Source organism: Dunckerocampus dactyliophorus, chromosome 15, assembly GCF_027744805.1.
Source record: "Dunckerocampus dactyliophorus isolate RoL2022-P2 chromosome 15, RoL_Ddac_1.1, whole genome shotgun sequence".
NCBI lineage: Eukaryota > Metazoa > Chordata > Actinopteri > Syngnathiformes > Syngnathidae > Dunckerocampus > Dunckerocampus dactyliophorus.
This window is the reverse complement of record NC_072833.1, coordinates 25,898,201-25,925,591: the sequence shown is the minus strand read 5'-3', so window position 1 is coordinate 25,925,591 and position 27,391 is coordinate 25,898,201. Positions and strand designations below refer to the sequence as shown.

General features: G+C 41.7%; 1 protein-coding gene across 7 annotated transcripts in view; it reads right to left on the bottom strand.

Moving 5' to 3' along the window:
• The window catches only part of anks1b (ankyrin repeat and sterile alpha motif domain containing 1B), a 126,100-nt gene that overhangs the window by 15,772 nt on the left and 82,937 nt on the right, over positions 1–27,391 (bottom strand). For 6 of the 7 annotated variants that reach the window (XM_054752932.1, XM_054752926.1, XM_054752927.1 and 3 more), the window contains 6 exons: positions 26,805–26,911; positions 19,607–19,705; positions 16,117–16,269; positions 2,335–2,442; positions 2,057–2,251; positions 394–519 (listed from right to left, as the gene is read on the bottom strand). In XM_054752932.1, coding sequence (XP_054608907.1) covers positions 394–519; positions 2,057–2,251; positions 2,335–2,442; positions 16,117–16,269; positions 19,607–19,705; positions 26,805–26,911 — 788 coding nt within the window. Of the gene's footprint in view, positions 1–393; positions 520–2,056; positions 2,252–2,334; positions 2,443–10,917; positions 12,021–16,116; positions 16,270–19,606; positions 19,706–26,804; positions 26,912–27,391 lie in introns of those variants that run through there. The other variant, XM_054752931.1, reaches the window with a different exon arrangement.

Sequence of the window (27,391 nt, the reverse complement as noted above, 5' to 3'; positions counted from 1 at the left end):
GAAATGGGCAAGTCTCACGATGGACGCCGCTATCGGGGACATACACCAACAGGAAATGGGCAAGTCTCACTATGGACACCTCTATCGGGGACATACACCAACAGGAAATGGGCAAGTCTCACGATGGACGCCGCTATCGGGGACATACACCAACAGGAAATGGGCAAGTCTCACGATGGACGCCGCTATCGGGGACATACACCAACAGGAAATGGGCAAGTCTCACTATGGACGCCGCTATCGGGGACATACACCAACATGAAATGGGCAAGTCTCACTATGGGGAGGGCAGAAAAGGACATTCCCACAAAGTTAGCAGCGTACACTCTGACCAGTGATTGACCAATGACTGAGGAGGCAGTCGTCACATGACCATACTTGGAGTCCACTCACGTAGGCTTCGTAGTCGCACGACTGAAAGATGAGCTTTTCAGGGTGGTGCTGCCAGTACTGCACTGGCGTGGACGAGGTGGCCTCGTTTGGCGGACGCAACGTGATTGGCTCGCACCACTCGCCTGCCTGCAAAACCACAGCCAATCAGAAAGCAGAGCCAATCAGGCGTCAGACAGAAAAGAGAGTTTGTGTTAGAGAGGCGTGTTGAGGGTAAATATTCAACACTTGAGCACGTATGCAGTAGATAAAGCAATACTGTAATGGACTATTTTCAAAGTTAAAGCATATAAAACATGTTTACAACCTTCTAAATACAGTTTTTTCACATTATTAGAGCCCTCCAGACATGAAATAGCAACCCCATAGTCTCCTTTACACTTTTATTACGCAATATAGTAGACATAGTAAGAGAAAATAAGACATCAATAAAAGCACTGGGAGAGTTCCTTGTTGTTCTTTGGTTATTGTCTCATCAATGTAACATTACTGACACCTTGTGACCAGTGTAGAATACTACATATCATCACAACATGTCTTTGAATGCGTCCTCTGAGTGCCTTATATTTGTATTTTACTTCATTTAGCCAAAAATTTTTACAGTTTGCTTAAATATGCATTTTCCATCGATTCTTAACATTATTAGAGCCCTCTCGCCATGAAGTAACACCCCTATGGTCAGCTTTACACTCCTATTACTCCTATCGTAGACATAATAATAGAAAATAAAACATTATATGAATTCACATATGTCAGCATTGGGGAGTTCCTTGATGTTGACCTTTTTTTTAAACTTCTTTTTCTGTACAATACTTCCTGTGGTGGCTATTGTATCATCAATATAACGTTAGTGACACCTTGTGACCAGTGTAGAATACTACATATCATAACGTCTTTGAATGCGTCTTCTGAATGCCTTTGCCTTTGTATTGCTATTTTACTTCATTTAGCCATTTTTAGGCTTGAAAATATGCATCATTTAGGAAAAAAAATATGTACAATTTGCTTAAATATGTATTTTGTCTACTAATAATAGGCCATATTCTAACACACAAGTGATGATGTATTAGTGTAGAATTATTCTAATATTTTATATATTTAATATTTTTAATATTTTAATTTAATTTAACTGAGTGTTATTACATTACATTATATACAATATTCCAATAATTATTAAGGTATTTTATTATTATTAAATGTAATGTGTTTGATAATTACATATTTTATTTAATATGACCATTTATTTTTGTACATATTTAATTTAATAATACCAATTATTACTGAATAATTATAATAACATTTATCAATGGAATATTTTCCTACTTTGAGCAAAGAAACAAAACCAAACTGTTTTGAATATGCTTTTTAATATTATTAGAGCCCGCTAGACATGAAATAACACCCCTAGAGTCACCTTTACACTCCTATTACCCAATGTAGTAGTTATAGTAAGAGAAAATAAACCTAACTAAGACATAATATAGACTCAGACAGGCTTGCATTGATAGAGTGAAGCGCAGGGTGGCGAGGGATTACTGTGTATGCATCAAGTATTTGCGAGGGATCACTGTATATACAGTAGATCAAGTATGCATATAAAGTTATCATTATAGCCAAAAAGCAGAGTCCTTCATGATGGCGCCGGGCCACGTTCCATGTGGCTCACCATGCTGACTTGGGCCATCTGCCGCTCCAGTTTGGACCGCGGCACGTCGTCAAAGTAGTTGTCGTTGCTGCGCTGCCGGCGCCGCGCGTCCGCCTGCATGATGAGGTGCTGCACGTCCAGTGATCCGCCGGGGATGCCCGCCGCCGTGTACGCTGCCGGGCTGAGCTGGGGGGGTGTGTGGTTCCCGCCGGGCTCCTGGGAGGTGGGGCGGAATGGCTATTTGGTCATTTGGGGAGCCTCCACCGAGACCCCCGATGTTGTGGGTTTGACGCACTCACCCGTAGGGAGATGGCCCGCGGAGGTTTCTGGGGGATGTCCTCGTGTAGCCGGTCACCCAGCGAGGCCAAGATCCGCTTCCTGTGGCCGATGAGACTAATCTTCAGAACCTGAACGCATCACAGAGACACAGAAACCATAAATATGTGATTGTTTTATGACAAGCTTGCAACATCATACTTGAAAGCAGGCATGTCTGCATACTGAAAAGTCAAATTATTCAAAGTTGTCATTTAATGACAAAGAGTCACCATTTTATGAGAATAATGTCTTATTATAATAAGAAAATGATGTCATTTTAGTAGCATAGAGGTGAAATATTAAAGATAAAATATGTTCGGTTTTTTTAGTCGTAATATCATGAAAAACAAAACACAATAAAGCTGTAATTTTTGGAAAATTAGCTTGAAGAAAAGTTATGTTATGGGAATAAAGTCAAAATTTACGAAGATTATTTATGAAGACAGTTGAAATATTCAGAAAAAAACCAGCAAAAATGGACAAATCTGCAGTAATTTTACAAGAATAAAGTAAAATTATAAACGTTCACGAGAAACAGTTGTCGTTTTATAAGAATAACGTCATAATATTCTGAGCAAATAATATATGAAATATTTTTAAAAATAGTTGTAATATCATGAACAACTACAACGGAGTATTATGGCCACGTAAAAAAAAAAAAAAAAAAGCCTGTTACGACGGCGTATTAAAATCATCTGAGATTCCGAGAATAAATGCGCACATTTACGAGAATAAAAGTGGTAACTGCATGTTACAGGCATTGGGACAGCTACAAAAAGGGGGGATTTATGTGGAGGGGGCGGGGTAAGGAAGGGGGAAGTGAGGTGATGCTAACCCATGCTAATCTGTTTGTGCTCAAATGCTCTGTTTTGCTGCCACGTTATCAATAAACGCTGGCCCGAAGCAAGAAGAAAGTTTCCTTCCTTCCTGAAGAGCGATGCTCTATTTTCCCTCTGACACGTACGACACCATCACACCTCACATGACCTCTTTATCCTCCTACATTTCCACTTTTATACTTGCAAATTTACAACTTTTATTCTCGAAATCTCACAAGGCACATTACTACGGCGTCGTAGTTTTGTAAACAAAACAAACTGAAGCTGTCATTTTTGAAAAATAATGTTTACATTAGGTTGTATTTATATTTAATATTTAAAAAAATAGAGTTGAAATATTAAACATTTTTTTTTAAGTTGTGTTAACATGAAAAACAAACAAAACAAAATATAGTTGTAATTTTTGTAAAATTAAATTGGGGGAAAAAAGTGATAATATCATGGGAATAAAGTCATAATATTACGAGAAGAAAACTGATGAATATTATTCATCAAAAAAGTGGAAATATTCTGAAAATGTAAAAACAACGGCAAAAATGGGGGGAAAAAACGCGGTAATTTTATTTTACAAGAACAAAGTCAAATTATTAAAAGAAAAAAAAGTTGTAATTTAAGAGTTTTATGAGAATAACATATTATGAGAAAATAAAATATAAAACATTTTTAAAAAATAGTTTCAATATCATATTGATATTTTTTTAGTTTTAATTTTTAGAAAATTAGACTGGGGGGAAAAAGTGATAATATTATGGCAATAAAGTCACAACATTATGAGAAAAAAATTTATGAGGATTATTTATGAAGAAAGTGGAAATATTTGGAAAATTAAAAAAAAGGGAAAAAAGAGCAAAGAGCATAGTTGATATTAATGAAAGAAATTGAGTGAAATATATATACAATATATATAACTTCTTAGTGGCAAAGTTGCATCCTTTCATTTTTCACAAAGTGGCCCTCGCTGGAAAGAGGTTGGACACCCCCTGCCTGAAAGAGAGCTTGATGCTGCAAATGAGTGTAATGAAACATTGTCTCCAGTGCAGCACACACACACACACACACACACACACACGCACACACACACACGCACACACACACACACACGCACACACACACACACACACACACACACGCACACACACACACACACACACACGCACATAAATGCTAACCTTCCTTCCACGCATGTTGTCATGCTTCCTGGCTCTTAATGAATGAATCATGTGATAGAAACATCACTGTCCTGCCATGTAGCCATCAAATGCACTGTGTGATGTTTTCCTTCCTCCCCAAGGCGCTTATTACACTGTCACACACACACACACTTGGAGTCCAATGAAAGGCTCCATTGTTCCTCCGGTCACCAGGCGTCCTCTGACTGTGCCAGTTACCAGCCTTTATTCTCCAAAAAAGACCAGCGGGAACACGGTGGCCTCCGACGAGGACGTTTGGTGGGACAAACCTCTGCATGGTGTGTGTTCTTGTGCGTTAATTAGGCTCAATGTGAGGCCTTGATGCGAGCGTAATGACTCTCCCTGAAGTCCTGAGCCACACACGCACCCACACACACCCACACGCAAACGCGCGCGCACACACACACACACCCACAACTTCACCGTGGTTGTTTTAGAACAATAACAGCAGAAAAATGATGTTATTGGAAAGCTTTAGCGACCCACATTCTTATATTGACGGTATGCTGAGCGATGGAGAGTCACATCACCATCGCCATGGCAACACACAGCAGCATCAGCAGCCGGCCTGCCATGTCAGCGCGTACAAACACGTGTTAGGAGGAACCTGACGTCGGCGGCGGTGGAGATCGCTCGCCGCTTTCACCCAAAACACGAAAGTCACTGCGATGCAATCACACGTGTCCCTCCGAGACCCACAAAAACACCGCTCGGCTCGGCGCCTCTGCGTCCGCTCACTCGGCCTGCGCGTGTCAGTTTGCCAGTCGATGCGCTAATCTCGTTAGCGATCCCGTTAGCACAGATGGAGCGGGCTCGATTAACGGATTAGGCGCCACAAATAAAGGGAAAGCCGAGAGAGGCTGTCGACCAGCGGGAGGGAAAGGAATGAATCCAACTCGATTAAAAACAGATGACATGCATCACAGCATATCATAGCAATCCGTTGAATATTTCAACGCTATGCTATTAAAATTAAAATGACATCACAATATTCCAAGTTTATTCCCAGAAAATTGTGCCTTTTTCCCCTCGTTAGAATACGACTTTTTTCTCTTAACTTATTATCTCTTTTTTTATACCATTTTGACTGATCTTTCAAGGCACACGGAACATTGTGTTCTAAGGCTATATGAACATGGAACCTCCCAAAGGAAACATTAGAACCCCCAGTCTTTCATCAGAAAAAAAAGTTTGTCTCTACCTTTTTCCATTCTTTAGTAATCAGCAGTAGAACATAAGTACGTTTCAGGAAAATATCAGTTCCCAACTAAAAATGGAGAAAAGCAGCTTTTTGTGAAAAGATACATTTCCAGCATAACTTTCACTTTGACACAAATTTTTTTTGATTTTGTGACAGCTGAAATATCTAAACAACTATACCACAGAATAAGCAACACAAAAAAGGCTTGTTTTACATCAAAATAACAATTTCTTTACAAATATAACACCATCAAGTATTTACAGTTTTTACATTTGGAACTGAACTTTGCGTTAGAATGTCCCTACAATGCGTAACCTTCTGCACGCTACACTCCTCCACACTCTTCCACTTCCTCCTTTGTGTCATGTGTGCTTTTTTCCATTCAAATTCACATGCTGAGCTCCCGTCGAGTGCACTTCTGCCACCTTGTGGCCGTTTTTATGGCTTAAAGCTGCTCTAAAAGTGACATCCGTTAGTGTGCAGTTGCGTCACCACCTCATATAAATATGCCTTTGGTATAGATATTCCAAAAATGACAACCTTATTTGGTTTTGTTTGTTTCGCATAATAATACGACTTTTTTTTAAATTAGTATCAACTTCACTCTTTGCTCTTTTTTTCCCATTTTTGCTGGTTTTGTTGATATTTCAACTTTCTTCTTAAATAATCTTCATACATTTTCTTCTCGTAATATTATGACTGTATTCCCATAATATTTGGACTTTATTCTTTATTTTTTCTTAAATATTTAAACTCTGTGCTTCTAAAATGACATTATATTCACTCATAATATGACAAGCTTATTCTTGTGAAATTGTGCCTTTTTTCTCTCATAAGAATGTGACTTTTTTCTTTTAACATTTTGACTTTACTGTCAACTTTCTCCTTGTAAATTTTCTTCTTGTAGTTTTGACATCATATTTTGACTTCATTCTGTATCTTTTCTTTAATGTTTCAACTCTACGCTACTAAAACGACTTTAGTTTTCCCTCATAATGCTAAAAGTGAATTATTTTTTTTCCTCTCGTCAAGCACACAAAAAAGACTTATCAGCCACCTGAAACGCCAGCAGTGCGGCATCTGAAGAGTGCAAAAGGTTTGCCAGAGACCTCCGTGGCGTCACACCGGCTGTGCTGAAAAAATATCAGCACAGTAACATTTTCTGAGTAACATTTACTCAGAAAAAGCTCAGTAACTTTTTCCACGTAGACAATCTAAGTAAATATCATAATGGTCAGTCTCATGTAAACTATACATCACTCTCAAGTAAGATCTACTTGCTTTTTAAGAATGATTTTAAGAAAACATCTGAAGTAGCATGCTAGCATATGGCTTTACCTCATCAAACGTCACTTAAAAGTGTGTAGGTTAGGCTGCACTTGCAAATTATTTACATTTTCTCAAGTAATCCCCACTTGCTTAAAAGGGCAAACAAAAATGTCTTCATGAATATACACCCTAACTCCCAGTGTCAACCTAGCGGTGCAGCTAATTTCTGAGTTTTAATCTCGTGACATAACCTATACCTCAAAACGACGACTAATCGTTTAAATACCGTGCCGCTCGCAAGTGAGTAGCTCATTCTTTAGCAGGAGCCAATCACGAGTCACAAGACAGCTCGTCATGAGGAGCTTGTCAAACCATCGGAACATGCAGGAGGCCATTACTCAGCATGACAGTTTGACTCGCAGTGTCATCTTACAAAGAACGCTAAAATCATCACACGGCAACTTAACACTGAAACCGGTCGTGAGAAGCAGAAAGTTATTGGCGAAATTTGATGGCAGTATGGGGAAACACTCCCTGCTTTCCTGAGTGATCTTCATCGTCCTTCATCCATTTAGCTTCCACGCTTGTGTTACATGCACGTTTTGTTTGTTGTTTTTTTCCGGTTGGCAGACTGCGAGGTCACAGCCTCCGCGGCCCGGCGCCGTCTCTCCCAATGATGAGGTGGACTCCTCCGCATCGATCGGCGAGGGTCAGAGGATCTCTGGCGTAAGGTCACTTGACACGGACTTAGCGGAGATACTCTGCAGTTCATCGTTTACTGGCATTGACGACATCATCATGATGATCTTTCTGGTGGAATTTGAGGTTGTAATTGGTTGATGTTTTAGCGTCATGCAGTGTTTTTGTGCTAAATGTTGCATGTTTAGCGTGTTTTTGTGTATGTTCCGTATGGCGCTTGTATGGCTCTCTAATTACATAATAGCTGCCAGAATGCACTCCTACTATTCATGTATTTACCATCAACACACAAAAAACATTTTTCTCCTCACTTATTGATTGACTCTTTAACACCTGTGCCCCCCCTCCACCCCCACCTCGACTGCTTAGCTAATGTGTGCGTGTGTTGGATCGTTGGTATCGACCGGCCCGTAAATCACACAAAGAGAACACCTCGGCTTTATCGCTGCACTCGGGAACCCACATTTATTCACATCACACATTTTGGGGGGAGAGGATGCAAGTGAAGGGGGGCTTGGTGGGGGTCTTACCACAGACCCAAGCGGGGTTGCCCGGCAACCGGAGTGAGATGAGGGGAGTCAGTGGCGGTTGCGCAAAAGCAAGGCGATAACCCGTACAACAGCCAATGGCGGCACTCGGTGGGAGGAGGCGGCCAATGCCGGTGAGGCATGAAGAGGCCCGCCTACATGGAGACAGATGCATCTCCATTAATAGCAGGAGAAGTGTAACTAGTGTGTGTGTGTGTGTGTGTGAAATGCTGCAGGATCAACTTTAAAATAAGATCCTCACACACACACACACACACACACACACACACACACACACCCACACACACACACACACACGCGCACGCACACGCACACGATACATAACAAATCAGCAATCATATTCCATTAGAATGATTGAATTTTGCAGGTTCTAACTCCAGTTTAGTTGAGTTTGCAGGCTTGGCAACGTGAAACAACATGAATCACTTCCCTGCACGTTTAATTATGTGGCGTTTATCATCGCTGGAAACATTCTGGATGCACACAAATCAAAGGGTGCTCACTGGTCGCCGGTCAAAAGCTGCTAAAGATAGCTCGAACCCAAAAAAGCGAGCTGTCGTCTCGCTTTCTAGTGTTGCTCATTCCAGACGTCACGCAATTGGGTCACACACACATAAATAAACACACACGCACACACACACACACACACACACACACACACACACACACACACGCATACTTAACACACATCGCTTCAAATCCAATACGGCTGAAGTCAAGATGATTTATAGTCTGTAACGCCTGACGGATGCCCCCCGTTAAGTTCCTGAAATGCCAAAGTCAACTCTCCCTGAATTAAAAGCGTGGCGGCTTCTACAGCGATATTCCAGCGGCCAATCTAACGATAGCACGCTTGTTTTGGATACCAGGAACAGAGGCGTCTGTTTTTGTTCTGCATTTAGGCAGCCTTGGTGTTCCATAGGTGGTTCCAATACGAGCACTGCCCGGGCTCTAAGTGGGACAACCAGTAGGTGTCTCCCTCCACCCTCTAGGTATCGTACCGCCACTGCAGGTGGGAGCCTAACGCGACGCTCCCCAACCTTTTTGAGCCCCCGTATCGTAAACTGATGCTGAAGAGAAGATGATAATAGCGTGCTTTGATGTGCATGTGTGACACATTGTTCATTTTGTCATGTCAGCACCCAAAATTCAGTCTTACACAAGTAATTGGATGCGACTGGCAACGACGTCTCTAATGTCATTGTGCAGAGTTCCTTTTAACGTTAATCCAAAATGACAAAACATCAAACTTCTTGACTGGATTTGGTGAATTGGCATACCTGGAAGCCACAAAAGCATATTTGAAGTAGCTGCTATCATAATTTGGGTGAAATTTTGCTCTTGTCATTGGTAACTTTAATCCAAAATGACAGAACATTGAACTTGTTGACAGGATTTGGTGTATTAGCATGCCTGGAAGCGACCAAACCATATTAGAAGTCGCTGTTATGATCATTTGGGCAAATTTTAGCTATCCTCATTGGTAACTGGAATCCAAAATGATGGAACATTGAAGGTCTTGAAGGGATTTGGCATATTAGCATGCATATTTGAAGTAGCTGCTGTCATAATTTTGGTTAAATTTCACCATTGTCATTGGTAACTTTAATCCAAAATGATGGCACACTAAACCTCTTAAAGAGATTTAGCCGCATTAGCTTGCCTGGAAGCCACAAACCATATTTGGCATAGCTGCTGTCATAATTTGTGTTGAATTTTTCTTTCTTGTCTCCCCATTATCCTCTTTGGACATGTACAGCAGCCCCAGTGAGAGACGATGTAGTTTGTCTCTTCATGTACTCACTGGACAACTTGGATCTTTACATCTAATTTGGGGTTGTTACTTACAAACTTAGACAAATAAAATAACGTCTATTCATTTTTCTATTGCGTCTGAATGTTTTTTATGGCCCGGTTTGGCCCCGGCTAAGGACCAGTACCAGGTCGCTGCCCTGTGGTTGTGGTCCCCTGGCCTAACTGATGGGTCCCAGAAAGTAGCACGGTTGTTACGCCGGTAACCTTTGTTGCCGAAAAAGTAGCACGGATGTTCCTTAGGTAACCTTAGGCGCCAAAAAGTAGCACTGATGTTACGGTCGGTAACCTTAGATGGAAGAAGGTAGCGGAAATGCTCCATTGGTCACCTTGGGTGCCAAAAAGAAGCACGGATGTTACGTTGGTAACCTCCATCCATCCATCCATCCATTTTCCTCCTTTTATCTGGGTCTGGGTCACGGGGGCAGCAGTCTCAGGAGAGAAGCCCAGACTTCCCGGTCCCCGGCCGCCTCCTCCAGCTCCACCGGGAGGACACCAAGGCATAATCACAACAAGACATAATCCCTCCAGCGTGTTCTAGGTCTGCCCCCGGGGTCTTCTCCTGGCTGGGCGTTGTTGCACAGATGTTACGTTGGTACCCTTTGTTACCAAAAAGTACCACGGATGTTACGTTGGTAACCTTTGTTATTGAAAAAGTAGCACGGATGTTTCGTAGATAACCTTCGGTGCCAAAAAGTAGCACAGATGTTGCGTTGGTCTTCTTCTCAAACAAAAAAAAACTGCTTGGGCGCCTTGTCCCCTCAGTGGACTCAAAGTGTCGACTGCTGCGTACGTCAAATAAACACGTGTCGCCAGGAGTGCAGCCAACGTTTACACACACTGAGCTCCTTCTCTTGAGCGGGTCGCCCACCCCCGCCTACCCACACACAACCAATGTAGTGAGAAGCCTGTCTAAGCACACATACACACACTCACAGTCCGTAAAGATGCCAGAAACGACAACACACAATGTACCGCACACGCCAATAAAATCCTCAGCACTCACCTTCCTGTCCTCAGTATTCCTTCTTCTTGTCCTTCCTGTCTCTAACTGGAGCGATTAGCTCTTCTCCTTAGCTTGCGGCAGCGCGACTGCATGTCTCTGCCTGATCTCCCTCTCTCTCTTTACACACTGCCCCCCCCACAGCACCCTCCTCCTCCTCTTCCTCTCCATCTCGTCACTATGGAGACGAGGGGCCCGTGCAGAGAGACTGCGCTCGTACGCGATTCGTCACCTTACTACGGCTTTAACGTGATTCATTATTGCCTCGTAGCGGTAAAAAAAAAAAAATCAATGCGGCGGTTGATGGAGTGGACTGACGATGATGCAACCGTGACTTTAAAGACTCACCGGCGCTTCTCTTCCTTAAGGCAAGGTTGCGCAAATGTTCTTTTAGTGCTGCTTTTAACCTCAGAAAAGAAGAATTTTGGCCATTTATGCGTCACATGTGATGCATGACATGACTCACACTGTGGAATAAACATATGTCCACAAAAATTCATGTTTTTTTACATCATAAAATTGACAAAGTACATTTTGTATGGCTTAGCATCTGTCAATACCATCGTACTTTTGTCATATAGCATTGCTTTTGATATAATAGCTACTGTATATCTTTTTTTCCCTCTTTTCTAGTGTTGCTGACTGATGTCACATGACAACTACAAAGTGACGTTTACGCCATCGACCCAAACTACCTTGGCGATCTACCGGTAACTCGCAATCGACACAATGGCCACCCCTGATATAAACTATTCAATTAATTATTATTCAGGATGTTCAAATGGTTATGCTTGCCTGTAGAGACACAAGAAACCTTCACAAACGTTACAATTAATTTTAAAAGTATCTTTTCATTCCTCAAGAGTGAGCTGGAGCCTATTTCAGGTGAGGTACACATACAGGAATCCCTCGCCACGTCTAACTTTGAATTCAAAAACACATGAATTAATAAATGTGGTTGAAGACAGCCTATCAGTAAAATAACTATACATATTTAAGCACATTTTACATACTTTTAAGATCTAAATTCAGCATTTTCAAGCACAAAAGTGGTTAAATCAAGTTTTGTACAGATATAAAGCATTCTGAAGATGTTGTGGTGATATGCAGTATTTATTCTACACTGGTCACTAGGTCACATAGTGTTTAAAAAAACATATTTATAAGGTTGTAAACAGCTTGTCTTTGCTCTAAGGAGGAAAATATTCCATTTATGAATATTACTTATTATTGTTATTCAGTAATACTTAGTATTATTAAATAAAATAAATACATAATCACTTAAAATATTTTATTTCAATTTTAACATTAAATTAATTATTAAAAATAATATATTTTTAAATCAAATAAAATTAAATAATAATCAACATCAGATACTTTCATAATTATTGTAATATTTTAATATTGAACCAATGTAAAACAATAAAACAGTCAGTAAATTTAAATTAAAATATATTTTCAAAATATAATATAATATAATATAATGTAATGAAAACAATTATTCTTAACTAATACATCATCACTCTTTTGTGTTTGAATACGGCCTATTATTAGTAAAAAATGCATTATTATTATTATTATTATATTTAACATATTTAAGTCTATATTGTGTCTTACTTATGTCTTATTTTTCTTTTATTATGTCTATTATATCGGGTAATAGGAGTGCAAAGCTGACTATAGGGATGTTATTTCATGTCTAGAGGGCTCCAATGATGTTAAAAAAAACACATACAGTTGCTCTACGGTCTGCACTTACGGGGACGACAGCGTTTCTATGCTCCAAGTATGAAAATATTCCATTTATAAATAAAATTCACATATTACGGTTGGGTCAGGAACCAATTAACAGCGATAAACGCTGGGTTACTGTCAATAAACAATCATTCATTGCATTATTGGGGGTTTTTAGACTCCCAACCTGACTACTATACGATAGCATGACTAGACTCAAGTAGTTATATTCATTCATAAAGTTCATCTCACACTTGAGTGACAGCGCCAATTAACTACTAGTGTAGTATAGCGGTTCACATACTTCACTTTCTCTAGGCTCAAAAACGAAAGGACGCCTCTCGTGTCGTGCCCATTGTGGGGTTTGATCCCGCGGTCTCTATTTAAGGCCCGGAACCATCTGGCAGCGGGACGCGGGACAAGCTGTCCACTTGGACGGGGGACAAAAAAAAGGTGCTAAGCGCGCACACGCCGGCTCAGTGGCAACAGGCCAGGAGTCGTGCAGGTACACGCGCGCGGAAGTACACTTCAATAAACTGGTATCATGCCATATTCCCGGTCTCTGTGGCAACCAGCAGTCGCCATGGCAACAGGCTAGCGCGGCAGAGCGGGAGGAAGACTGTCCTCGGTTTACTTTTCACACTTTTGCGCACTTTTGCCATCAGGAGGCTTTTCGGAGGAATGCGTGGGGACAAGTCCGGGCCGCGTTGCAGACTCGGCACCAGGACAGGCCGTCACACGCCGGGAGAGACGCAAGAATTCGCTTTGAGCTGCCTGGTACGGGACGGGCCGGCCAAACTCCTCCCAGCGCTTCCTGTCTGTGGTGCTTTTGCAGTCTTCTGCCTTCTTTGCGGCTGTTTTGTAGTTTGCCTGCTTCAAGATGTGACAGAGTCATCTGAGAGTCGCGTGGCGCCACCTTGTGGACGTTTATAGAGTGCACGTGCAAGGTAATACTGCAATTAAACGGGCTTCACTGCTTATAAAAAGAGCAACGTCCAAAATCGTCCAAATCAAAACGGCCATGAGCTGCCCATTTTTGTAACATTTATTTCCAAGCTTATTTCAAGCCCAACAAAGCCAATATGCTTGTTTTACCTGAAGATGAACAAAATGCTGGTATCCACAAATCACATTTTCTATTTCTAGTGTCCACACATTATTAACTGAAAACCTGAATGAAGAGCAGGCTTGCAGGTGCCTCATGTGGTCGTGGGGGGCTCACATTGGTGACCCCTGGGCTATATGATATGAGAGGGGAAGCACACAATTTAAACAAAAAGATATTTGACTTACTTTTTCAAAATCATTGGTGAAACTTAAGAGGACGTCTTCTTTAAGGAGATTTTGGATGCAAGAGCAGCTTGATGATGCTCCAGCAGAACCCCCTCAGGCAGTCTAACGAATCCAACCACTTTTCGGGCTAGCCGCCTTAGACCTCTGACTGCCACGCGCACACGGGCGAGCACCGACAACCAATAATTTACAAAAATGCGGCAAGGTTACCCGTACTGTGGGGGTGAGCAAATCAAGCGCTCCTTTTTTTTCTCCTGCCTGTTACGTTAACAGCCTGTCGCAACTTCCCCTGAGCTCACTTGTAAACAAACATTCGCTGTTTCAGAGACATTTCAAATGCTAGTTGCACCAGAAGCTCCGCAATGAGGCGAACACAAAGCCATCGAGCGAACAAAAATGTCATGATGTTGGGAACCTAACTTAGGTTCCCAACGCAGAGAGCAACGCTTGGTGGTGAACAAAGGTTTTAATGTCCAGTTAAATAATGGGTTGAACAGAGTACCAATGAAAATATGAAGAGAGTCCAATGAAAAAACACAGGCCAAGCCACGCTAAGGATAACCAAAAAACACTACTACAAAAGGTAGCAAGGAAAAGGCTAGGAAATACTCAAAACAGAAGTAGCTGACACACAGGTAACAACCGCTGCTGGAATAGCCGAGCAGGGCGAAGTACTGACAAAAGTTCTACAGCAAGAGAACCAGTCGGGAATATCTAGGCAAGGAAGGCTCGAGGAGCAACAGAGCAATGAGGTACGAACTGGCACCTAATGAGTCCAAGTGTCATGCTTAAGTACCAGCCGCAAGTGATAAAGTGCAGGTGTGCGCAGGTAGCTCCGCCCCAGCTGCTAGGTAACTGCAAGACGCGGCAGCAAAACGACAGACACAGAACGTGACACAAAAACACCTATCAGTGTTTGAAAAGTACAAAAGCTTTGACGGAAACTTCCGTGGCGTCAAACCGGCTGCTCGGAGCGTGTGCCCGAATCCAGTGCACCTTGCTGAGCCACAGCAAGTGGCTCCTCCCCTTCTATACTCTGGTTCTCCTTATAGTAGTGATGTGGTAGTAGTAATGTCATCATATTTCATTAGGACAAACCAACAGATACAGTTGGTCAAATCCTAATTTGTTCCGGTCATTCTTACCTCCAGGTGTGCACAAACTATCTAAATAAAAAAGGTAGACATAAAAAAAGTTAATGTACCATATCGGCAGTTATCGGTATCGGTTTGACAAAAAAAAAAAAAAAAAGTATTGTGCATCTGTAGTTTAATCTCTCTCTCAAATCTCTCTCACTCATACACACACACACACACACACACATACACACAAACACACACACACACACACACACACACACACACACACACACACACACAGTACAGAAAAACAACAAACTCCCCAGACGCTGCAGCATCTGTCACCATGGCGATTAAAAACCTCACTTTTCATTTGAAGGTCTTTCTTGCTGCTAACAACATCCTTGATGCTTGAAATTCAAACAACAACTAAGAAAAAAATAATGCAAACGCATGTTGTTGCACGAGAAAGATTGCAAAGTACTGGTGCATAAAAGATGAGGTCTGCAGCAAAAAGCCACACTTAACTGACGGCTTTAATTATCTCGTGTGCTTGCGCACCCTCTAGCGGCCCGATACGGCACTGCAGCCATGCTGCAGCCAATAGAGCAGCAGCAGCAGCGGCACACCGGACTGCATTTTGCTCATTTTAAACGCATAACAGTGGCTTTATGTAAGGTACATTAAATAATTCAAGGCTGGCCTGAATAATAAATACTTACATAATTTGCCGGCTTCAAGACGTATATGAATAGAGTCAGCGTACATTCACACACACTGTTGTCACATATGCATCCCACAGATGCGCACGCACGCACACACACATGCAGCTCGTGGGAGGCATCCCTAACGCTGTGAAACATCTTGCAGCCCACATGCTTATATAACACGATTCTATCTCTCTCTACCTCCTCCAGCTGATCACTTCTTCCATGAAAACGTGGCGGCAGGAATCCAGCGTGAGTTTGTTACGCGCCACAATAATGGTGTGCCAATTTTGCCTCACGTAGCTGAGAAAACAAAAGTTGCGTGTACGTGCATGCACTTCATAAAAGGGACGCGGTGGTGAAGCGCGTTGATGGGACAAAAGACTCACGTTGATGAGCTCTATCTCCCAGATCTTCTTGACCAGCTCCATGGACGTGTAGCCGTTGACCAGGAAGGACTTGGTGTAGTCGCCCAGCTCCAGAGACTCCAGCCACTCGGCCACCGACGTGGGGTTGTTGCCGTCATAGCCGACCGGCCTCACCTGCCAGAAAGGAGCATATTCATTCATGGTTATTGATTTCATAACCAGCAGAGACCCCACTAGGATGCTGCCTAAACAGGCTGCTGTAGGATGAGTAGGCCATTCGTACCCTGCTGGACCTCTCCCTCTACATTAATTAAGTGACACAGTAAGCATAGGAATGTCGTCACGGGTGAGTTAGCTTGTCATGGGTTTTGACTTGTAGATTATTTTGAGTCTTTGCATTATGGTCAATAAGAACTTGCAAGGAGCAGTCGTGTTACCGTCTAATGAAATGACACGTCTTTAATACGCGCATGAATGGAGCTGAGGGTGAGTGAACGTATTGTGGGTTTTGACTTTTAAGATTATTTTGAGGCTATGAATTGATTTCTATTATGAAATGTGCCGATTGTTATCAAGGCCTTGGAAGGAGTGCCCCTTGCAGTCTAATTAAATGACACGTCTTTATTACGCATAGGAATGTGAATCATGATTGACCATTCGTGAAATTGGCTTTGACTTTTGGATTACTTTGAATCTTTGCATTATTTCTGTTACGAAGTATACCGGTTAGAATGAACAACTTTCAGGCTCCTGAAATAACACATTTTTATTACGCATACAAGTGTAGCTGTGGGTGAGTGAGCATCCTGTGAGTTTTGACTTTTGGATTATGTTGAGTCTTTGCATTATTTCTATTGCCAAGCGTGTCGGTTATCATTAGAACTTGCAAGAAGCGATCACATTACAGTCTCATTAAATGACATGTCTTTATTATGCATAGGAATGTACAGCAGTCACAGGTGGGTGAGCATGCCGTGGGTTTTGACTTTTTGATTATTGTGAGCCTTTGCGTTATTTCTGTTATGATGTGTGCCGGTTATAACTAAGACCTTGCGAGAAGCGATCGTCTTTCAGTCTAATTAAATAACACGTAGTACGCATACAAATGTAGCTGTGGTGAGTAAGTGTGCTGTGGGTTTTGACTTTTGGATTACTTAGTCTTTGCAATTACGTGTGTCCTTTATCATTAAGAACTTGCGAGAAGCAATCTCATTTCAGTCTAATTGAATAACAAGGCGTAATCCCATTTCGGTCTAATTAAATGACACGTCTTGATTATGCATAGGAATGGAGTCACAGGTGAGCGATAGTGCCGTGGGTTTTAATTTTTGGATTATTTCAAGTCCTTGCATTATTTCTATTATGAAGTGTGCCGGTTATCATTAAGAACTTGCGAGAAGCAATCGTATTTCAGTCAAATTAAATAAGACATCTTTATTACACATGGGAATGTAGCTGCGTGTGAGTAAGCATACTGTGGGTTTGATTTTTGAATTATTTTGAGTCTTTGCACTTAAGTGTGCCAGTTATAATTAAGAACATGCGAGAAGCAATCGTATTCCAATCAAATAAAATATTTATTACACATAGAAATGTAGCTGTGTGTGAGTGAGCATGCTGTGGGTTTTGATTTTTGAATTATTTTGAGTCTTTGCACTTAACTGCGCTGGTTATCATTAAGAACTTGCGAGAAGCTATCGCATTAGTCCAATTAAATGACACGGTTTTATTATAAACAGGAATGTCGTCGTCGGTGAGCGATTGGGTCGCAGATTTTGACTTTTCAATTAGTTTGAGTCTTTGCATTATTTGAAGTATGAAGTGTGCCAGTTATCATTAAAAACCTGTGAGTAGCGATCGCATTCCAGTCATTGTATGACTTTTTGACACTGTACTGAGTCAAATGTACCGGGGACCTGGCGATAGATACCCTTGTGCAACAAGGCAGCATCTCTCCGTGATATTCATGCGTTCTTCTCCCGTCATTCCCACGTTCAACATGCACGGATGGGTGGAGTTGCTCATCAGCACACACAAACTCTCAACACAACTTTTGCAGGAAAAGCAAGAAAGCGCACAGACGAGTGTTTACCGCTGCTAGCACAACCATTCATGATTCATGCACTTTTATTTTGATAGTCAAAAGTGACAGCAAGTGCAAAGAGTTTGGGAGAGGAGAGCAGGGAAGTGCTGACGGAAGTTTTTAAGGCGCTGGAATAGAAAAGCTGCATATCCCGTAAGTCCTTTAACTTTGCTACATGTACTCCCAAACTCTACCACTGCTACTTTGGCAGCGAGTCCTCTCTAACTTTGCCTCGTCTTATTGTGAAGGCACTAAAATACAAGAAATTCTATACTATATTGTCATGAATGTGCCTGTGCTGGAGTTCATTTTCTACCAGATTAATTTTTTCTACCTTTCATTGGGCAAAGGAACCATATTTGGTATCTAGAGTGGGTGTTCAAACCTTGCCCACTATCCTGTTAAACGCTGTTTCTTTTAAAAAGAGCGTCACCCTGAGCCTTTTGTGCTATAAAAGAGTACCGGTAGGTAGTATTGTTCAACAAATTCCTTTTAGGTTGTTCCGGTTGTATTAAATATGAACAAGTCCTTCTGGTCGCTAACAGATGAGTAAATTATCCCAGGTCCTTACCAAGCGCAACAAACCAATCGAGGGGAAGCAGTTCGAAAGTAAGTAGAGGGTGTTCCGTGTTCCGTACAACATAAAACGCTTACTCTGTTGTGTGTGATCTGGATGTAACAGGGCCGTCTCTACACAGCAGGTTGTTAACTCCTGGGTGAGTTCCCCTCACCCCTGGCTTAGAAGTTTCACCCTCATCGGGGGAGATTTACCCTTTGAACGGATTAGTCAGGAAGCAGGTGCGCATGTTTGAATGAATGAAATGATAATACTTCCCCCCCCAAACTGTGGCACCCTGCCGCCACACCATGAAAACACTGACTTTCGTAGAGCTTTCCGTTCACCCAAGATGCTGTTGTAAAAATAGATTATTTTGCCCCGAACATAACTGAAGTCAGCTCAGCAGGTTTGCAAAACAATGTTTTTTTTTCTCTCTTCTGGCACATCCATCCATCCATTTTCTATACCGCTTCTCCTCATTAGGGTCGCAGGGCATGCTGGAGCCTATCCCAGCTGTCTTCGGGCGACAGGCGGGGTACACCCTGGACTGGTGTCCAGCCAATGGCAGGGCACATATAGACAAACAACCATTCACTCTCACATTCATACCTATGGACAATTTAGAGTCTCCAATCAAGCTAACATGCATGTTTTTGGAATGTGGGAAGAAACCGGAGTACCCGGAGAAAACCCACACACACACAGGGAGAACATGCAAACTCCACACAGAAATGCCCAACGGAGATTCGAACCCAGGTCTTCCCGATCTCCAGCCTGTGACTGTTTTCTGGCACCTCACAATTTGTACACAAGTCATCCACTAGCACAGCGTGTCACGTATGAATGAAGTAACTGAGGTACATACTGACCCTGGGCAGCAGCCGTATGGCCTGCAGGAGGCGCTGTCTGTGTGCCGAGTTGAGGATGCCGATCTCCAGCAGGTCCTGGTCCTCCACCACATTGCTGCCCTGCGGAGCAAACACGTGTTATTCAGCTACAGCTATGCCGAGTGTACGTCACAGTAAGCTAACACTTTGTACTTCCATGTTGCGTCTCCCCTGTTTCGGCGCCACTTTAAAGCATCTTCACTGCACCTCATGCGCCCTCCAAAATTCATGAGCTAAGAGCCAGGATTGCTTTGTCTTTGAGCTCCATTATTTGCTTTTTCTTATTCATTATTCTCATTCATGTTTAAAAGTGCCCTTAAAACATCAGCACATCCACCTGCGACATAACTTTGCACCACTTTGGTCCTGTATATCGTAATATCCATCTATCCATTTTCTACAGCGCTTGTCCTCATTATGGTCACGGGTGAGCTGGAGCCTATCCCAGGTGATTTTGGGCGGGATACACACTGGACGGGTCTCCAGTTAACCACAGGACACATATACACAAACAAGCAATCACTCTCACATCTGTGGACAGAGTCTCCAATTAACACCAGGTCATAAAACATTTGGAGCTGTGGCTGTAGGCAACCTCCTGGTGTGTGTTTTTTTTTTTAATCTACACTTTTAATGAGTGATCTGTTGCTGCTACTTACTTACTAATAAATTACCATGTGGTCAAAGGCATATGTTTTCCTGTCTGCTTTCTCATGCACTCCCAATCATTGTTGGAGTTAAAACAAACAAAACAAGTCCCCACATTTGGGAAATAACCGCGTCTTTCCGATTATCCCCGTATCTCCTGACTGTGAGGTGGACATGCTCACCCACTTGGCCACCGTGCGGCCCGTTCTCCGGTCCATGTTTGCCAAAGCACCAGGTGGCGCTGTAACCCCAACATGGAACATGGGGGGCCCCGGAAATCTCGGGCAGCCTAAGCAAAAATGCAAAATAACAGTAGCACCAAATGCTTCGGCCCAAAATTAATTGTGGTTGGTTGAAAAATTGATAGGTATTCAAGAAAAAAAAAAATCATCTAATTTTGTGTTACAAAGTTGTGAAAAAGTGTATTACTGGTATGGACTTCTTTGCTCTTTGCTTTCCCCCACCATCATTTTTGCAGGTTTTTTTTTTTATATTTCATCTTTCTTCTTAAATAATCTTGGTACATTTTCTTTTTGTAATATTATGACTTTATTCTCATAATATTATTACTGACTTTATTTCGTTTTGTTTATTTCTCATATTACAACATATTTTTTCTTTAATATTTCAACTTTGTGCTACTGACATTTTTCCTCAGAATAGTTTAGAATAATAGAGTTAATAGACTTAATAGACTTCTGGTTAGAAAGCAATTTTTTTCTCTTTATATTTTGACTTTATTCTCGTAAAATTACAGCTGTTTTTTTTTTTACATTTTCCAACTATTTCAACTTTCTCCTTGTACATTTTCTTCTTGTAATATTATACTTTAAAAATAACATTTCATTAATATTTCAACTCTATGCTACTAAAATGACATTATTTGTTTATTCTCATAAAATTGTGACTTTTTTCTTGTTAGAAGGCAATTTTTTCTCTTCATATTTTCACTTTATTCTTGTAAAATGACTGCTGTTTTTCTCCATTTCTGCTGGGAGCCTTTTTCCAACTATTTCAACTTTCTTCTTTAAAATTTTCTTCTTGTAATTATGACTTTATTCCCATAATATTATAACTTTTTCTAAAAATGACAATTTATTTTGTTTTGTTTGTCTCTCATGTAACAACTGAAAAAAAAATGTTTTTTTTTTTAATTTAAACTCTATGCTGCTAAAATGACATTTTTTCCTCACAATATTACATGTTTATTCTCATAAAATTGCGACTTTTTTAAGTCTTCTTGTTAAATTATATTTTTAGAATGTGCCACGGGCCAATAAAAAAAAACAGTCACAAGCCACAAATGCCCCCCGGGTCACACTTTGAACACCCCTAGTATGGAGAACGTAAACATTTTTTGTTACATTTTCCAACTATTTCATCTTTCTTCTTGTACATTGTCTTCTCATAATTCCAATCATACTTTATTCCAATCATATTTTGACTTTACTCTCATAACGTAACTCCTTTTGCAAGCTACTTTTTCAAAAATGAAAAAAAAAAACATTTGTGGTTTTGTTTGTGTTTCATAATATTTTAAATGGTAACATCTTTTTTCTTTAATATTCCAGCTTTATGCTACTAAAATGGTGTTGTTTTTCCTCATATTACAACCTTATTCTCGCAAAATTATGACTTTTTGTTGTTAGATTGGAACATTTTTCTGTCAATATTTTGACTATTTTGATTTTGACATTCTTGTACAATTACAGATTTTTGCTTTTTTGCTGTTGTTTTTTGAAATGATATTTTTAGAATGTGCCACGGGCCAATAAACGGCCGCTGGACACCCCTGGTATACAGTATAGTGTCTAACGTAAACAAAAACAAAGCCAAAATCGTGGGTGGAGAAACAAAGCAAGCACTGGATGTCACATGTTTGGTCCCATGTGACTCTGGGGAGCCCCCGAGAAGGCTATTTGTCACATTTAACGCCAGCACTTCTTTAGTTCCCACTCACTGCAGACATGTGTGAGCACTCCAACAACAAACAGGAAGTGAGGACGTGACTTATTAGCTTATTAGTGCAACTTCTATCCACTGGGGACCACCAGGAAGCTGAGGGCAGCAGCAGCATCCTATTGGTCTCGCGGCTTTGATCTTCTGAGAGTCGCACGGGTTCACAGATCAGCTCCCAGGCTGATTAATGGAGCGCCGAGCTACAACTTCCCCGCCGAGTCAGCGCAAAACAGAGTCACAGACTCTCTTCAAACATGGTCTTGTTTGCCGTAATAGGCTGGTTAGCACATCACAGCGTACCACAGCATTCCCTGTGCCCTCTGGGGGCGTCAGAGCGTCATCACAATCAGCCATTGTTACAAGTCATCAGTGGGGGTGGGGGTGAAGTCGGGGGGGTCGCTTGGTATGCAACAGGCGTACCAGCTCATCAATCTCATAAGTCATTTTCAGTCTCATCACGGGTGCGCAAATTACAATTCCTGCTCGGTGGCAAGGAGGTCAGGACAACGATGGAGTTGGACGACATCGCTATTCAGTTAGCGACCGCTCACCATGACAACGACGACGATGATAATGATGACGACGGGCATTGTTCTTCCGATTTTTGTCCCTATGGTACATTTGTTTCTGAGGCGTCTCATTCGCATACGTGACAGGAGCCCACATGTGGTGGCGTCCAATCACATCTTCACCCCAGGATGCTCTGTTTCTCTACTGGCTGGTGAAGGTGACCAGACCCGCCCCATCATGCTAACATTATTACTACTCAGTAAACACGCTGATGCTGATAAGACAGGGAGGGTGCATTCAGTGTAACAACAACTGCTTGCTAAGCAATGCCTGCAACTAAACTGCATGGCAAGGCCGGAGAGACGATCTACCCATTCCTCCCTGAGCATCAATCATGCCAAAAGCTTGTAGACGACCGTAGCGTATTCCAGCAGACGTCTTTAAGGGTTCCCCATGCATTCCAACACAATGGAAGCACGTTTACAAGAAAAACATGGTAAAATTATCATACTCTAAATGCTCCAATGAACTCTTTCTACACCGTATAGTATACTCCACAACATGCTTCCAGTACAAAGAGCAGCTTGATCTACCTCTGCATGCGCTTTAAAATGCTGCTGTGTCGTGAAAGTCGGGCGTGTTACGCTCGCCTCAGTGCTGCTTACATTCAACTCATCAGCGCTATTGCGTTTTTCGCCCCTTCTCACTATTGCAACATTGGTTTTGTTCCAGCTGTGTTGTGCAACATACTTGTTAATAGATGAGCATATGGCCAAGAAGAGCGACCTTTTCCTTTCCGCTTTCTCATGCACTCCGCATCATTGTTAAAGTTAAAAGATGCACTTGTTATATCTAGTGCTATTGCAACATTGGTTCATTTGCTGCTGTGTTGCACAATATTACTTGTTAATAAATGAGCATGTGGTCCAAGAGAGCTCCGTTTTCCTTTCCACTTTCTCGTGCACTCAAAATCATCATTAAAGTTAAAGGATTGGCTCGTTATACATATTACAACTTTGTTTCTATAGCTGCTGTGTTGTGCAATATGCTTGTTGATAAGTATTTCTCATGCACTCAACATCATTTAAGTTAAAAGAAAAAGTTGTTATACTGTACTGTATATAGTGCAATTACAACATTGGTTCTGTGAGTTCTGTGTTGTGCAAAATACTTGTTAAAAGATGAACGTGTTATATCTAGTGCTCCTGCAACGTTGGTTCATTTGCTGCTGTGTTGCAAAATATTACTTGTTAATAAATGAGCATTTTATTTACATTTTATTTTCCACTTTTTCATGCACTCCAAATCATTATTCAAGTTAAAAAATTGACTCGTAATACATTGTTTACAACACTGGTTCTGTCGCTGTGTTGTGCAACATAGTTGTAAATAAATGAGCATGTGTTCATAGAAAGCTATGTTTTCCTTTCCACTTTCTCATGCACTCAAAATCATCATTCAAGTTAAAGGATGGGCTTGTGATACATGATATTACAACACTGATTCTGTTGCTGCTGTGTTGTGCAATATACTCGTTGATAAGTATTTCTGATGTGCTCAACATCATTTAAGTTAAAAGAAAACATTGTTATACTGTATATAGTGCAATTACAACATTGGTTCTGTGAGTTCTGTGTTGTGCCAAATACTTGTTAAAAGATGAACGTGTTATATCTAGTGCTACTGCAACATTGGTTCTGTTACTGCTGTGTTGTGCAGCACAGTTGTTAATAAATAAGTATGTGGTCAAACAGAGCTACAATTTCCTTTCCACTTTCTCACGCACTCAACTTGTTACAAATAATGCTCTTGCAGCATTGGTTCTGTTGCTGCTGTGTTGTGCAGCATACTTGTTAATAAATGAGCATGTGGCTAAAGAGAGCATCGTTTTCCTTTCCACTCCAAAGCACTATTAAAGCTAAAAGATGAATTTGTTTATGTCGTGCTATTACAACATTGGTTCTGTTACTGCTGTGTTGTGCAACATACTTGGTGACCATCGAACATGTGGCCGAAGACAGCTACAATTTCCTTTCCATTTTCACATGCACTCCACATCATTATTAACAGTTAAAATATGAACTTGTTTCATATAGTGCTATTACAACATTGGTTCTGTTACTGTTGTGTTGTGCAACATGCTTGTTGATAAATGGGAATGTGGTCAAAGACAGTAACGTCTTAATTTCCAATTTCTCGTGCACGCCACAGCATTATTAAAGTTAAAAGATGAAGTTGTTGTATTAAGTGCTATTACAACATTGGTTCTATTGCTGAAGTGCTGTGCAACAAACTTGTTAATAATGGAATGTGGTCCAAGAGAGCGATGTTTTTCTTTCCAATTTCTCATGCACTCCACATCATTCTTAAGAGGTAAAAAATATTAACTTGTTTCATATAGTGCTATTACAACATTGGTTCTGCTACTACTGTGTTGTGCAACATACTTTTTTAGATAAACGAGAATGTGGTCAAAGAGAGCTGTTTTCTTTTCCACTTTCTCATGTATTCTATATCATTACTAAAGTTAAAATATGAACTTGTTACATGTAAATCTAATGCTATTACAAAATTGGTTCTGTTGCAAGCTGTGCTCTGCAAGATACTTGTTCATGATAGTATGAGATCAAAGAGAGCTATGTTTTCTTTTCCACTGTCTTATGCACTCCACACCATTACTAACGTTAAAATATGAACTTCTTACATGTAATGCTATTACAGCATTGGTTCTGTTGCTGCTGTGCAAAATACTTGTCAATGTTAGTATGAGGTCAAAGAGAGCATCTTTTTCCTTTCCACTTTCTCACGCACACCAAAGCATTATTAAAGCTAAAAGATTAATTTGTTTATATAGTGCTATTACAACATTGGTTATGTTGCTGATGTGCAAGATACTTGTTAATGATAGTATAAGGTCCAAGAGTGCTGTTTTCTTTTCCACTTTCTCATGCACTCCAAACCATTATTAAAGTTAAAATATGAAGTTGTTACATGTAATGCTATTACAAAATTGGTTCTGTTGCTGCTGTGCAAGATACGTGTTCATGATAGTATGAGGTCAAAGAGAGCATCGTTTTCCTTTCCACTTTCTCACGCACTCCAAAGCATTATTAAAGCTAAAAGAGGAATTTGTTTATATAGTGCTATTACAACATTGACAACATTACAACGTTAAACGAGCATGTGGCCAAAGAAAGTCACAATTTCCTTTGCACTTTCTCATGCACTCCCAGTCATATTAAAGGTAAAAGATGTACGTGTTATATAGACCGCCGCCCTTCAATGATCTCCTGCTTCCAATTAGTGTCCTCGCTGCGCTTCTGGTAAACAAACGGCCGCAATTAGAGCATGTATGGCGAATCCAAACGCATCTAAACTCCCGCTGGAGTCATCACAACAGGACAGAAGACAAAAGGGGTACGGCGATGGACTGCAGTGCTAATGACAGCACTGTCCTCGTGTACACTGACCACGTGTGCGAGGAACCCGCAGGACTTCCCGCGGTTGCCATGGGTAACCCAAGGAGGAAGTGGAGAGATTCTCCTCTGTGGGCTTTAAAAATAAAATAAAATAATGAATAGGATGCGTCTGGTGGTAGCTCTTTTAAACGTGTGAATAGACTAATTAATGCGTTTATATGTGCTAATTGGAATAAAAGAACTTCCTGTTTCATGGGAATACTGGCAGTGCAGTTTTAACACACACGCACGCATGGTGCGCCAACATCAAAAGTGTTGTTCAAAGCAAAATGTCCCGCAGAGTCTCTGGTCCTACGTCAGCGCCATCTGATCAGCATCCGCAGGCTACAGGTGGCTGCCCACTGAGGTGTGCACATTTCTTTCTTTTTTTCCCTCCAACATGAAACCTTTTAGGAATAACGCGTCTGCAGCTCTGGCGGAGCTGCGGCGTTGGATTTTAGTGCGTAGGAGGCGCTCACATGGTTTGGTGGGAGGCGGGAGGAGGGGGGTGGGGATGAAGGATGCAAAGAGGAGGAAATCCAAGAACTTCCTAAAAAGAGAGATGAGGTTTCTCTGTGAAAGAGTAGGAAAGATGTTCCACTCACCATGAACTGGACGTTGTCAAAGCCGTTGGCCAGCAGGTGGTTCTCGTACTGGACCAAGCCGATGGAGTCGAGCCATTGGCCCACGGACTGCAGCGGGCAGCGGGGACCTATGAGGGGGTGCAGGGGCAAACGCTTGAGCAGGGAGTAGCCGTCCACGCGGTAGCATCGGCAGTCCGGCTGGGACAGCTGGCACTGCCACATCATGTTGTGGCGGGCAAAGTGGCTGTCAAAGGAACCCGCCATGCCTTCCGCGAGTGGGGGTGGGAAATTGAAGAGGGAAAAGAGGGGGTGGGGGGAGGACAGAGGGGAGGCTAGGCTTGAGGCATGGTGAGGATGAGGAGGGGGGTCAGCGTGCAAGGGGCTGACTTGGGTGGTAGGAGGAGGAGGGGAGGAAGGGGGTTAAAGGAAGAAGTTGTATCCAGAAAAGAGCTCCCGTCCTGGGTGTAAATCCTGCTGAGAGGTGGATGCTTGGAGGAGGACGGAGCTTTAGATCCGAGAGGCAAAGAGGTGCGTGTTTTCAGCTGTTGCGCTCCCTTGCTGTCTCCACGAGAGAGAGAGAGAGAGAGAGAGAGAGCTGTGGACTGGAG